This window comes from Puntigrus tetrazona, unplaced genomic scaffold (assembly GCF_018831695.1).
Source record: "Puntigrus tetrazona isolate hp1 unplaced genomic scaffold, ASM1883169v1 S000000528, whole genome shotgun sequence".
Taxonomy (NCBI): Eukaryota; Metazoa; Chordata; class Actinopteri; order Cypriniformes; family Cyprinidae; genus Puntigrus; species Puntigrus tetrazona.
In genome coordinates, this window is record NW_025048164.1 from 1,471,599 (window position 1) to 1,485,000 (window position 13,402).

Genomic DNA, 13,402 nt, shown 5'->3' on the forward strand with positions numbered 1-13,402 from the left:
AAGGTTAATTATGACGTGTTTTTTGGGGGCGGAGCAGAGAACGTCATGAACCACACCTTTACTGCAGAAACTAGTTTACTCTTTCATTCCTGTCCTCCCTTCATACACATCTTTACAGTCTTCATCTGGAAAGTCCCCTTCATCTGATCTGCTGAATCACCGAGGACTAAAAGCAGTGAGCCTTGTTTTCTGTTTACTTTCACTTTGTAAAAGTGTGGCTTGTCGAAATAATTTAATCGCTTTCCGTTTGCATTGAACGTTTATTCAGTCTGTGTCTGTGTGTGTGTCTGTGTGTGTCTGTGTGTCTGTGTGTGTGTGTTTAGCCCAGGCTTACAGTAATGTACATGGTTAGTGAGGTAAACGCCCGTTATAGGCTTTAATAACTAGCTACAGTGAATGGAGCAGTCCGATCTTTATAAGCTTGTGTATTCTCTAGTTTGTACATCAGCGTATTGTTTATTTTGTTTATTGTTTATCTTGTTTAGTAAAAGCCCTGGAGAAATGACAAATGATCTGAAACTCGTTTTACTGGAAAGTCTGTCACTAAGAGACCGATACTTTGTTCTTTTGAGTGTTTTGCTTTGTAACGTCATACAGAGCAGTGTTTCTCAATCCCCGAGTAGAGGGACGAAAGAGTAGAGGGACGAAAGAGTAGAGGGAATCAGTTCAAGTTGATGAATTGAGCTGTGACGTCACACACACCTCCGCACGTTCAGGTCGTCTCGCGCGCTTCAGTCAGTGCACGTTTAAAAGGAACGTATTCGTTCCCTTCGAACGGGAATTCTTCCCAGGGCTCTTAAGTTCGAAGAAAACAAACACAAAATTGCAGAGCGGGGTTCGTGGTGAATGAGTACCGCTGGAAGAGAATGAAGGATAAGATTGTGTTTACACTCCGAGCATCTCTACGCGCGCATGTGTTCATTCGGTGACCTACTTCCGGTTTCAGGTGTGATGGAAGGACGAGAGCACATTAGTCAAATCTAAAAATCATAAAATGACGTGAAGCGGTCTATACACGCAGTTTTGCCCATTAGATGATTTTGACATTTTTGTAAAGATTACCAATTATTGTTATGAATTTTATTACGTTATTTTACTTTATATTATTCTACTTACTTATGGCACTTCTTATTACTCATTTGAAAGATGATGCCTCAGTATATTAATTAATATGTTGAGTTATTCAAATACTGGTTTTCCTAATGTATAATTAAAGTCTGAAGGTCCATCTGGTGGTTTCCATTGGTTTCCATCAGAATCAGTCATTAATTTTGGGTTACTTCCAAAACATGTCCAAGGGACTGAGAATCAGATGCAGCGGCTGTCACCTCGGCTTAATAAAGTCTTATTTTAACATCTGGAACTCTGATTTTTGACCTTTTATTGACCATTGTTTGTTTCACAACAATTTCAGCTTTGACTGGTGACAGATCCACTCACAATCCAGCAAAAGTGGCTAGAGTATTTAATATACACCTTGATGGCATGAGTGTATCTCTGAGAATCATCTATTTGACATCTGCAATACGTCTATATGACTTTTTCTATTAGATGTCTCCAAGATGTTTATGATTGGTAATGTATGTAAAACTGATATCTTTATAGACGTCTGTCAAATGTTTTTTCACAGCAGATGCTGTGCTGTCACTCTTGCGCACCTTCACCTGGTCTGTTCCTCGCTGGTGGAACGATCTGCCCATTACCACTAGGGCAGCAGAGTCACTAGCAATCTTCAAAAACCAACTCAAAACTCATCTTTTTCGTTTGCACTTGACCCAACATTGATAGCACTCTCTTCTTCTTCTCCTGCTCCTTCCTATCCTTTCTTGTTTAAAAAAAAAAAAAAAAAAAAAAAAAAAAAGCCTTGTGTCTGCGTTAGGTAAGACAAGACCCCAATCAAGAGCACTTATGCACTACTGCCCTTTTGCTGATATTAATTTGCTTCTATATGCCTACCTCATTTGTACGTCGCTTTGGATAAAGGCGTCTGCTAAATGACTAAATGTAAATGTAAATGTAGATGCTTAACAGACATCTTGCAAACGTAGGTGAGCTCTCTGGGTAGCATCGTAGAGACCACCTCGTTTCCTTCTACTCGGTTAATTTTAAACTCATGAAGACGGTCACTTGCTGTTGTCTACAGGTGGTTTACTTTATATTTAAAAGTACCTATTACTTTGGGGTTTTTTAACTCTTTGGGTTTTTTTAACCCTCACATCTCCAGCTGCTTCTGTTTCTTCTGCTGTGAAAAGATTGTTTTTATTCAAACGGACTACATTGGATTAGTAACAGCCCAATAGTGTCTCCCTAAATTAAGTGAAATTATCAATAAAATGTAAAAATTTGATATTAAAGATGCCCTGGAAATCAATTTAAATAACTTTTAGTATGCAGAAACTAATATAAATCATTATATCGTCTGCAATATAACTAAATGTAAATGTAAATATAAATATAAATCATTATTTTCTAACAACAAAGTTATGGCCCATGAGTGCTCTTATGAGTGACTAAGAGTCATGTTTGGAAACCCGCTAGCCAGTAAGCACAGTCAAGTCCTACCCTTACCTCATGATAGTCAGGGTGCTATTGTCTAGCCTCTAGAGCTCTGTGTGTCTTTCCACTATTTCTGTTTTGGGGGTCATCTCACTGTTGCTCATCTAGAGGACTTGTTCATTTCATTAACACCCGTCTGTTAACGCACCAGGTTAATATCCGAGGAGTTTAATTCACTTGACACTATACTCTTAGTGTTCCTTTTTCTTTTGAGCAGTGTATGCTGTGTAGTAAAAGCTGGTTTGTTCTCACAGAGTGTCATCATGGTGAACTGCTGTGGTCTTGTGTCTGAAAAAAATGAACCAGGTATAAACATCTCTTCCTTCCCGTGATCAAAACTTTATATTTCATGTTGTTTACATTTCATTGCCTGAAGGAAGTGTTGAGATGTTTGTTTCTCTCTCAGTTCCTCTGAAGAGTATCTCTGTGGAGCTGCAGATCAAGGATCACGTGGCGTCTGTCTGCTCGAGTCTGCAGTATCTGAATGAAGAGGATCGTCCTCTGGAGGCCGTTTTCGTCTTCCCGCTGCCGGCCGAGGCCGCCGTCTGCCACTTCAGTGCCAAGATCGGTGATCAGGAGATCGTGGCTGAGGTCCAGGAGAAGCAGAGCGTGAGTTCAGACGCTAGTGGCTGCTTCTCTCTCGGATAGTTCTGACCGTGTTGGAGTTTGTGGATGTGTTTGTGTCCTGCAGGCGCGGGATCAGTATGATGACGCCGTGAGCTCGGGGCAGCAAGCGTTTCTGCTGGAAGAGAGTGAAGAGAGTTCAGATGTGTTCAGACTGAGTGTGGGCTGCTTGTCTCCTGGTCAAAATGCCTCCATAACCATCATCTACGTCATCGAGCTCAGCGTCCAGGCCGATGAAGCGCTGCGCTTCTGTCTGCCCGCTGTACTCAACCCACGATACAAACCAGCAGGTGATCATAAAACAACGTGATGAAGACCACAGAACACAGCTGTAGTGTTCTCTAACATGCTTTGATCTGATTATCAATGTTAGAAAATGTTTTGTTCACATTCTGAAGAATCTATTCATGGCAGATGATTAAATTGATCAAAAGTGACAGTAAAGTTATTTATAATTTATAATTTCTATTTTAAATAAGGGATGCTCTTATTTAAATAAACTCATTCTACTAAACAAATAATCCTTAAACTCTTACAGTTTTCACAAATACGAATATAATCCTAATTATTCCTGACTTTTGATCAGTAGTGTAGGGTTCGCAGGGCATATGGCATTATGAGTAAGAAGAACTGCAGAAATATAGAGCTTTTTGATGAATTTTAAATTAATAATGTGTGTAGTTTTTTTTTTTTTTTTTTTTTTTTGATCAGATGTAATAACATTTTTTTTTAAAACAAGAGGGACAAGCAATATTCAACCAATTAGCTGCATCCTGAAGGGCACTTACGGTCAGAAACATCTACTTTAAATGGAGTAAAGTATCTCTGTTTGTCTGTGGTCCTCTCAGCTTCACCAGCTGGTGTTCCAGAGGTTTCCTCAACATCTGTTATTCCTTACACTCTGTCTCTGAGTGTTGAAGTAATATCTTCAGACCGTATCTCCAGACTCCTGTCCAGCTGCCCTCTGGAGCCTCTTCAGTACCTCGACAAGCAACACTGTCACGCCACGGTACTGTGTGTGTGTGTGTGAGAGAGAGAGAGTTTAGAAGTGTGTGTGTGTGTGTGTGTGTGTGTGTGTGTGTGTGTGAGAGAGAGAGTTTAGAAGTGTGTGTGTGTGTGTGTGTGTGTGTGTGTGTGTGTGTGTGTGTGTGTGAGAGAGAGAGTTTAGAAGTGTGTGTGTGTGTGTGTGTGTGTAAGAGAGGGTAGAGACAGAGTGTGTGTGTGTGTGTGTGAGAGAGAGTTTAGGAGTGTGTGTGTGTGTGTGTAAGAGAGGGTAGAGACAGAGTGAGTGTGTGTGAGTGTGTGTGTGTGTGATAGAGAGTTCAGGAGTGTGTGTGTGAGAGAGACAGAGAGAGAGTGTGGGAGTGTGTGTTTGTACCGTTTTTATTCATTTAACATCTCAGTTTTAAGAAGCCTGTGTGTGTGTGTGTGTGTGTGTGTGTGTGTGTGTGTGTGTGCAGGTGAATCTGAGTGCTGGTCACCGGTTTGATAAGGACGTGGAGCTGTTTGTGTATTATGAGAATTCCCATCAGCCCACAGCTGTGGTGGAGGCAGGATCCTCTGTGGCTCAGTCAGGTACAACATCCAGCGTAAATATTAGTAAAATATACAAGATATGATGCTTTTGTTTTGCACATGAAGTATATTTATTATGTGAGTTAAAGCTTGTAACACTGTATTATTTTTACAGTCATAATGATCCTGGTGAGAAAGTTGTCACGCTGTGCAACAAATGTCCAATTGGCATAATTTCTTCATAAACACATTTGACCAAATAATAATTTTATTTACAAAAAATATCAAATGTTTATTTTAGAAGTTTGTGCTCTGATCTGTGGTGTTCAGGTTGTCTGCAGGATCGGGTCTAACACTCTTCTGTTTCAGGGTCTCTGATGGCTGACCCGGCCCTTATGATCAGTTTGTACCCAGAGTTCCCTGCGAGTGTGATGTCATCACTGGCGTCACGGGGCGAGTTCGTTTTTGTGGTCGACAGATCAGGCAGTATGGACTGCAAGATGCATCACGGAAATGACGCACAGATGCGCATCGAAAGCGCAAGAGTATGATTCCAGATAGAACTGGTTTATTGAGTAGTATTGAGTCGGTGAACTCATCTGAACTCTTCTCTCTCTTCAGGACACACTCCTGCTGCTGCTGAAGAGTCTGCCCATGGGATGTTACTTCAACATCTACGGATTCGGATCCCACTTCGAGTCCTTCTTCCCGTCAGTGATGAGATGCTAATTATTCTTCAGGAGTGATTTGGTCTGGATTAGCTGTGTTTTTAAAGGCGCTGGTCTGTGTCGTTGCAGTCAGAGTGTTGTGTACAGTGAGGACACGATGGAAGAGGCTCTGAAGAGAGTGAAGAGCATGAACGCAGACATGGGCGGCACAGAGATCCTACGGCCCCTGAAACACATCTACAGTCAGCCCTGTTACCCAGATCACCCCCGACAGGTACAGCACAACCAGCACACCCTCACCTTTACACATCCCAGACTAGTGCTCATTTTCTCCTCCTCTCCTGCTCTCTCAGATCTTCATCTTCACCGATGGAGAGGTGTGGAACACTAAGGAGGTGTTGGATCTGGTGAAGGCCCACGTTTACTCTCACAGGTAGGTTAACTCGTCTCGATCATTTTCTCGGTCTCTTTCACTTACATCATGTGAGACCCTGCTCTTGTGTCTTCAGGTGCTTCTCCTTCGGGATTGGTGAGGGTGCAAGTACGGCTCTCATCACAGGAATGGCCAGAGAAGGTTCTGGACACGCTCAGTTCATCACAGGCACTGACCGCATGCAGCCCAAAGTAAGATCTGCTGCGGGGACAGACTCCTTAAATTTAATCCTGGAGGGTTAGGGTTAGGCTGAAACCCTGATAAAATACACCTACATGTGATTTTCTAACGATCCTGAAGACTAGGTCTGTTTGATTAGGGTTAGAGCTAAACTCTGCAGGAAGGTAGATCTCGTGGGCCAGGTTTGAGGATCCCTGGGTTAGTGTGTTTATTTACAAGCCTTTCTTCTCCGTCAGGTGATGCAGTCGCTCAGATTTGCTCTTCAGCCGGCCGTGGATAATATCTCTGTGGACTGGGCCGTCCCCAAAGGCATGAAGGTGGACATGCTGTCCCCTCCCATCAATACTCTGTTCCAGGGTCAGAGGGCGCTCATCTACGCTCAGATTAAAGGACGGGTAAAAGCTTTGCATGGTTTAATCTAATGTGGTTGTGTCTATGATAGACAGATTGTTAACAGCAGGTCCTTTTGCTAATTAGATTGAGCAGAAAATCCAAACAACCTCAACCTCAGTAACTTAACACAGCCTCTCTCTATCATTAACCTAGGGTGAAAGTTCACTTGCTTTAGTCCTACTTAAAGAGTTATTTTGTTATCCGTTTAAAACTTTAGTTTGCTTTGTAGATTGTGTATTTTTTCAAATTTATGCTACTGTTATATTTGAAATTCTTTTTGTTATATCTTACAATACAAACTCTTTATTAACCATGTAAGGTCTGAAGTCATTAAATGAGCCAACACTTACTTTAAACCTTCTTGAGCTCAGAAAAGTATTGGAAATTTCAAATGAATGTTATCTTTGATCAATTTTCATTACAAAACAATAAAATACTTTTGGTAACTGCTACAAATGCAATTAATTTATACTATAAAAAATGAGAATGAGCTAAGAACTGTTCATTATATGACAAAATTTTTAATCATAATTCATTTAGACACTAACTGATGACTTTCTATTAATTTAACTAGTTTTAGAGTCCTGTTAATTTCTTAAAAAATTGAATATGTTACATTCTTTTTCTTCCTCATCATAGAGTTCAGAAAAGAAAGAAGGAGCTGTAACCGTGAAATACAGGCTGAAAGATCAACCGGTGACTAATCAGCTGCAGTTTACTCTTGAACCAACTGAGGACACAGGGTACACACACACACACACACACACACACTTTCTCTCTTACACACACACACACACACTCACACACTTTCTCTCTTACACACACACACCACACACACACACACACACACACACACTTTCCCTCTTACACACACACACACACACACACACACACTCTCTGGCTTTGTCCAAATACCCACACTTGTGGTCTTTGCACTTGATAAGTTGACTACTTAAATGTATTTCCTGTATTTGGCCCAAGTAGAATCTCTTACCTCATGGGACACACTTAAAACACCGATATACTTCATTTCAGTTTGTTCTTTGATTTCGTTTGATGTCATTTCAAACAAAATCAGGCCAAAATGAAGGAGGTTGTGAGGTCAGTAGTGACAGGAAGTTCAGCTCTTTTCAAAGATTCAGCTCTTTGGCTCGGTTCCCTTTGAAGAGCCGGCTCTTAACAGCTCCTGAATGGCCCTTCATGCAGTATCACTTGGAGCCTTCTATTTTAGCCCAATTGATCAATTGTGAATGGATTGTGTGTCGGTAAGCAAATTTTTATTCAATGTTTTCAAAAAAGCCAAATTGTTCATTACAAAAAAACCTTTCTGCTATTATGAGTCTTCCTATCATTACCTAACTCAGACTTGTGTAGATGGAAGTCTTTAGGTGTGTTGAGGGGACGCTGCATATGTAGATTGATGTATGACATCAAAGTACAGTGAGAGTGATCATAGCAAGCGTATGGAACCATCATTTGTTAAACGCTCTCTTTATACTTTTGTCATTAGCAGCTTCAAGTCAAATACATCTTTTTCCATCCACCAGATAAGCTGTTCTCATTCAAATCAAGTCCCACCCCTCCACTTCCTGTGTTTACGTGCTCTGAAGAAGCCAAGACCACAAGTGTCTCATATGTCCTCATAAACCACCTTCAGATACCTCTATCATCCCTATGTCATTAAACACATTTGTGTCCTCAAACCACAATTACCAAAATACACACGCACAGATTTTAATCTCTTTATATGAAAATGTATATTTTCTTTTTTTTTTATTAAATGTTATGGTGTCAAATTATTAATAGTGCTGTCAAAATTTGCATGTTGACTACTTTTTTCAGTTTATTGCATTAAAATTATTTAACACAGTGGTGGAACCCACTCATAACTGCTATTTTTGACAAAAAGTGCATTTATTCAGTAGAAAGTGTTTATAATCACATGAAACCAGAGACATTTCAGACATGCTTTAGCAGCAGGACACTACTGTGCTCTGTATTCTTTATCATTTCATTTCAGATCACCGAAGAAATGATGTGCATGCAATGTTGTGGGTAATATGGTAGAGCTATATGAGTTAAGAGTTCAGAACTGCTCTGAAATGGTTTTCAAAACAGTCCTGGAGCAAACCAGCACACCATTCAACTAATCAGTTTATTAGTAGAGACTGAAACAGGTCAGAAAAGATAATAAGAGTTGAGTGAAAATATGATGTGTCTCATCCGGCTCGGCAGTGACCGCTCTTAAAGAAATAGCAGCCAAAAATCTGTTCATCAAGAATAAAAGAACTAAGAGGAAATCAATAACTTTTATATAGCTGTAAATATTTATCTGTCTTTAAGTTGTTTTAATAACTTAATTTCTGCATATTTCTGTTGAGGGGCACAGGTATGTAACTAAAAATAACATTTCTTATAATGAGTGTATGTGAAAATAGTTTTCAGTTCAATTAAATTATTTTAAAAGTCTTGGAAACATTAAAATTGATTTCATTGTAATGTAATGTTAAATGGCTATAGTCAATGGTTACATTTTAAGGGAATGTTCTTTTTGAAATTAGTTTTAGTCTTACACTTTTTTGGTTTTTAAAACCAATTGATAGCACTAATGATTACATTTTATATACTACATTTTTTGAATGTGGTCTGGTAAAAGTTTCCCTAAAAAAACATTGATGTTTAATTGTTTTGTTTGAGGTATGTATTGTCTTTATCAGCCCTGACATTGGTGGAATAACCCTCAAATGACACGCATCAGAACAGTGATAGATGTGGGATATGGGATGAAATGACTCAAAACTCATTAGTGAAGCTATCAGACTGTGTTTACAGACTTGTGTCTGTTGCAGGATGACGATCCACCGGCTGGCGGCCCGCTCTGTGATCCGTTCTCTGGAGATGGAGGAACGGGCCGAAGGAGCAGACACAGAGAACATCAGGAGCAGGGTCGTGGAGCTCAGTGTTCAGGCCCGAATCAGCAGCGTTCATACAGCCTTCATCGCTGTCAATAAAGACAGCAAACAGACTGTGAAAGGAGCGCTGCTGCAGAGGAGAGTGCCTGTGCAACGTGAGTATATAGAGAAAGTGTCTCTCTCTCTCTCTCTCTCTCTCTCTCTCTCTCTCTGTCTCTCTCTCTCTCTCTCTCTCTCTCTCTCTCTCTGTCTCTGTCTCTCTCTGTCTCTCTCTCTCTCTCTCTCTCTCTCTCTCTCTCTCTCTCTCTCTCTCTGTCTCTCTCTCTCTCTCTCTCTCTCTCTCTCTCTCTCTCTCTCTCTCTCTCTCTCTCTCTCTCTCTCTCTCTCTCTCTCTGTCTCTCTCTCTCTCTCTCTCTCTCTCTCTGTCTCTGTCTCTCTGTCTCTCTCTCTCTGTCTCTCTCTCTCTCTGTCTCTCTCTCTCTCTCTCTCTCTCTCTCTCTCTCTCTCTCTCTCTCTCTCTCTCTCTCTCTCTCTCTCTCTCTCTCTCTCTCTCTCTCTCTCTCTCTCTCTCTCTCTCTCTCTCTCTCTCTCTCTCTGTCTCTCTCTCTCTCTCTCTCTCTCTCTCTCTCTCTCTCTCTCTCTCTCTCTCTCTCTCTCTCTCTCTCTCTCTCTCTCTGTCTCTCTCTCTCTCTCTCTCTCTCTCTCTCTCTCTCTCTCTCTCTCTCTCTCTCTCTCTCTCTCTCTCTCTCTCTCTCTCTCTCTCTCTCTCTCTCTCTCTCTCTCTCTCTCTCTCTCTCTCTCTCTCTCTCTCTCTCTCTCTCTCTCTCTCTCTCTCTCTCTCTATATATATATATATATATATATATATGTATATGTATGTATGTGTGTGTGTATTTTTTAATATATATATATATTTAACATTCAATTCTCTATTAGATATGATGGCTTCTATGCATGGAGGCGGTCGGAGAATGTGTGGTAAATAGCAACCTACTTTATAATCTTTTTTTATGATTCAGTCCATCAACACAACAGCTCTTCAAAGTTCATTAAATTACAGCACATTATATTAGATATTGAAAGTACAACGTGTTTCATGACACAAAGATTGCTGCTGTGTGTTTTTTTTTTCAATACCAGTATATAGAGTTATTCCTTTAAATAAAAAATGTAAATGTGGTCAGTCAACCAACTTTAACATTTTTGGACACCTTGATAAATTTGTGTTTTTGTCAAAAGCTGTTAAGGTATGACTTTTTTTTTTTTTTTATAAAGTAATTTGTGATTCTCAGTTATGGGTTTTTATTCTTACACAGTTTTCTCTCTGTTTTCTCAGGAATGGCGGCTCCCATGTTAATGCAATGTTCTGCTAGATGTAAGAGAAATACACAGGCACAGTCTTATTTTTTATATACATTTTTTTTTTTTATTGTTTGAGCTCATGCTCTTAACAGCCCTGGGTTTTCTGTCTGTTTTTTTCAGCAGCCAGGGCTCCACGAATGGACATAAATTATGCAATCCCTATGAGAGGTATTCAGACATCAGCTCTACATTACACTTTATTTTTAAGTTTTCTTTTTTGTTACTCTTTGAATTATTTTTTTTTTTTTTTAAGCATATGCCCTTAATAGCACATCAGCATTGAATATCATATCAGACAATACTCCACAGGTTGTTCTTTCTTGAATGTGTATATCAATCTTTTTTATGAATGTCACTCTTTGATTGTTTTGTAGCATGTATGATGCAATCGAACAGCATGAGGATTGAAAGTGATTCTGGTAAGTCAAACAAATCACACAACCCTCTGATCAGACAGGAATGATTTTATATATTTCTTACTAGTCTGCTTTTGGATTTTAATCCTTTTATTTTTAATCCAATATTTTTTCTTTTAATGTTTACAGCATTTATTACCTCCTATGAATTGCCTTTAACAATAACTAAAGTTAAGAGCAGTTATTGAGAAAAAATTGACCATTTCAGGTAAATGTGGTATCATTGTGTAGCTCTCAATAGTCTCCTATAGTCAGATATGAATTAAAAAATGAAAAAAGTTATGCAGAATAGATTTAATATAGTATTAAATCCTAGCACAAAAGTACTAAACTTTTAGTGGAATCTAAAAATGGTTAAAAAAAAAAAGATCAAAATAAAAAGAATATGCTCCAGCGATAATGCTTGCTATTTTGTATTTCATGTAAATATTTCTGAATTAATCAACTTTCCATCAGTTTAGATATGTAAATGAATGATTGTACTTAATTCAGTTTATTTGAGTGACAGGATCATCATATTTACAGGATTTTGGTTATTCAGTATTTGGTTATATTGGGTTGAAATTTTATCATTTTCTTTCTGTGTTTCTAGCAACAGCTAAATGTTTTGTCATTTAAAGTCAAACTGTAATTTATGAAATCACAGCTAGGCTGTCTGTTTCAGGTACAAGAACATTATTTAGTGTATTTTTGTGAACACTATTTGTGTTTTTAAGATGAAGCTGAGCCCCAGAAGGACCCTTTACTGCAGCTGGTCTCTCTTCAGAAGGCCGAGGGATTCTGGGAGCTCAACGCCTCATTGGCTGCTGTGTTTGGGAAGACAGAGGACGAGGTGACCAATCAGAAGGCAGCACAGGTGGGACATATGATGTCATATCCTCCAGGAGGCTGATCAATGGTTCAGTTTGTGTTTTTGACGTGTGTGTGTGTGTGTGTGTTTCAGGTGGACGGGTCAGTGTGGGCCACCGTCCTCGCTCTCATCTGGTTAAACACATATAAATCAGATCAGCAGGATGAGTGGCAGTTTGTGGCCATGAAGGCGGCGTCATGGATCCGCTCTCAGAAACGTGAGACAATATTCAGCTGTACAACTGTTCTGAGAGGTAGTGCTTTCCATGTTCTTTTACAGTGATTTCAGTTTACAGGTGTGTGTTTGTGTTTCAGGGGATGGCCTGTCTCAGTGTGTGTGTGACGGGAACGCTTTGTTTGGATGTCAGGTGACTGAAGACACGCTGGGAATCTGAAGACTGCAAACCCTGTGCTCTATGAAGACAAATGTGTTGTTTGCTCTCATTTGTGTTGTTTCTGCTATAAGATTTAAACAGTTTTTGAAAAGATGAACATTTTGTATAAGTGGCAGAGAGGAATGTAAGCTTCGCAACCTTTGTTGTTCTACTACATATGATTTTAGAATGACATATTTCTTCACTAGCCAAAATGAACTGACATGTAGAATTATAGCTGTAATGCATTAAAATAAGAATTAGGTCAAACTACAGAAACAATAACAAGAATAATAATATAGTCTGTAACTATAACAGAAAAATAAATTTAAAGAGTCATTTTATTAGAACCAGTTGTTTCTAATCTTGGCTGCTCAACTGACCCTTCACAGAGAGTTTAATGAAAAGGTGATCTGACCAATCATAATGCTAAATATGCCATTTCTGTCCAACAAACTTGAACTTAAAGTAGTGTGTATTACGTATGAAAATCTTCAGGCACCTCATAATAATCCATTTCCAAAATGTTTCTTCATTCTATATTATTTCCACTTAATTCTTTTGCTGCGCAAATGCATCTTAACCAACATTAGAGTTTCTATGCTTCTTGTTTTTTAAATAATTTTAAATAAAAGTTGATCTTGCACAAAATACGTTTTATTATATAAGCAGGCTACTTTTTAAAACAATTCTTTATCTGAATGTTTACAGACAATAGTTATGGGTGTAACAAAATAGTTATTGTCTTTTATTTCCCCCGCTTTATTGCCGTTTTATTACTGATGAGATCATAGACAGCTTCATTCAGACTAATGCACAGATTTCTTGTTTTTTGTCCTGCCCTGAAAACATAACTGACTGTGTGTACATCAGTAGTTTCTTAATGGTCGCACCTCATATTTCTAAATTGGATATTATTAGGATTATTGGACAAAGTGTGTTTGAGTGTTGTGATGGAAATATTAATAAAAATGCTTTGCAATTTTATACAGTATTACAAAACCATTTGGAAATCATGCCAAAGAGTGCAGAAAAATTCATCTGAATAAATTAATGGGAATTTCAAAGATGTTTCCAAAACAAAAGCTATGGCCAAACACAATACATAAATAATTAAAAC

The 13,402-nt window shown here is 38.9% G+C and overlaps 1 protein-coding gene across 2 annotated transcripts; it reads left to right on the forward strand.

Moving 5' to 3' along the window:
* The first annotated feature begins 42 nt into the window (after nt 1-42).
* Nucleotides 43-13,269, forward strand: LOC122334485 (von Willebrand factor A domain-containing protein 5A-like). 2 transcript variants are annotated; one of them, XM_043232453.1, is made up of 21 exons: nt 43-175; nt 2,811-2,862; nt 2,963-3,165; nt 3,248-3,470; nt 4,029-4,189; nt 4,641-4,755; nt 5,065-5,240; nt 5,317-5,405; nt 5,493-5,637; nt 5,717-5,796; nt 5,873-5,987; nt 6,213-6,371; nt 7,009-7,112; nt 9,219-9,436; nt 10,218-10,259; nt 10,618-10,656; nt 10,764-10,811; nt 11,018-11,062; nt 11,776-11,915; nt 12,003-12,126; nt 12,224-13,269. In XM_043232453.1, the coding sequence occupies exons 2-21, from the start codon at nt 2,820-2,822 to the stop codon at nt 12,301-12,303; spliced, it is 2,349 nt and encodes a 782-aa protein (XP_043088388.1). In that variant the 5' UTR covers nt 43-175; nt 2,811-2,819; the 3' UTR covers nt 12,304-13,269. The 2 variants fall into 2 exon arrangements, with proteins under 2 accessions (XP_043088388.1, XP_043088389.1); XM_043232454.1 differs by having other exon boundaries at nt 10,767-10,811.
* Nucleotides 13,270-13,402: the final 133 nt, after the last annotated feature.

Coding starts and splice junctions, on each gene's coding strand:
- LOC122334485 (XM_043232453.1), top strand. CDS start 2,820: ATGGTGAACTGCTGTGGTCTTGTGTCTGAAAAAAATGAACCAG. Junction 9,437..10,217: donor GAGGAGAGTGCCTGTGCAAC/GTGAGTATATAG, acceptor ATTCTCTATTAG/ATATGATGGCTTCTATGCAT. Junction 10,260..10,617: donor AGGCGGTCGGAGAATGTGTG/GTAAATAGCAAC, acceptor CTGTTTTCTCAG/GAATGGCGGCTCCCATGTTA.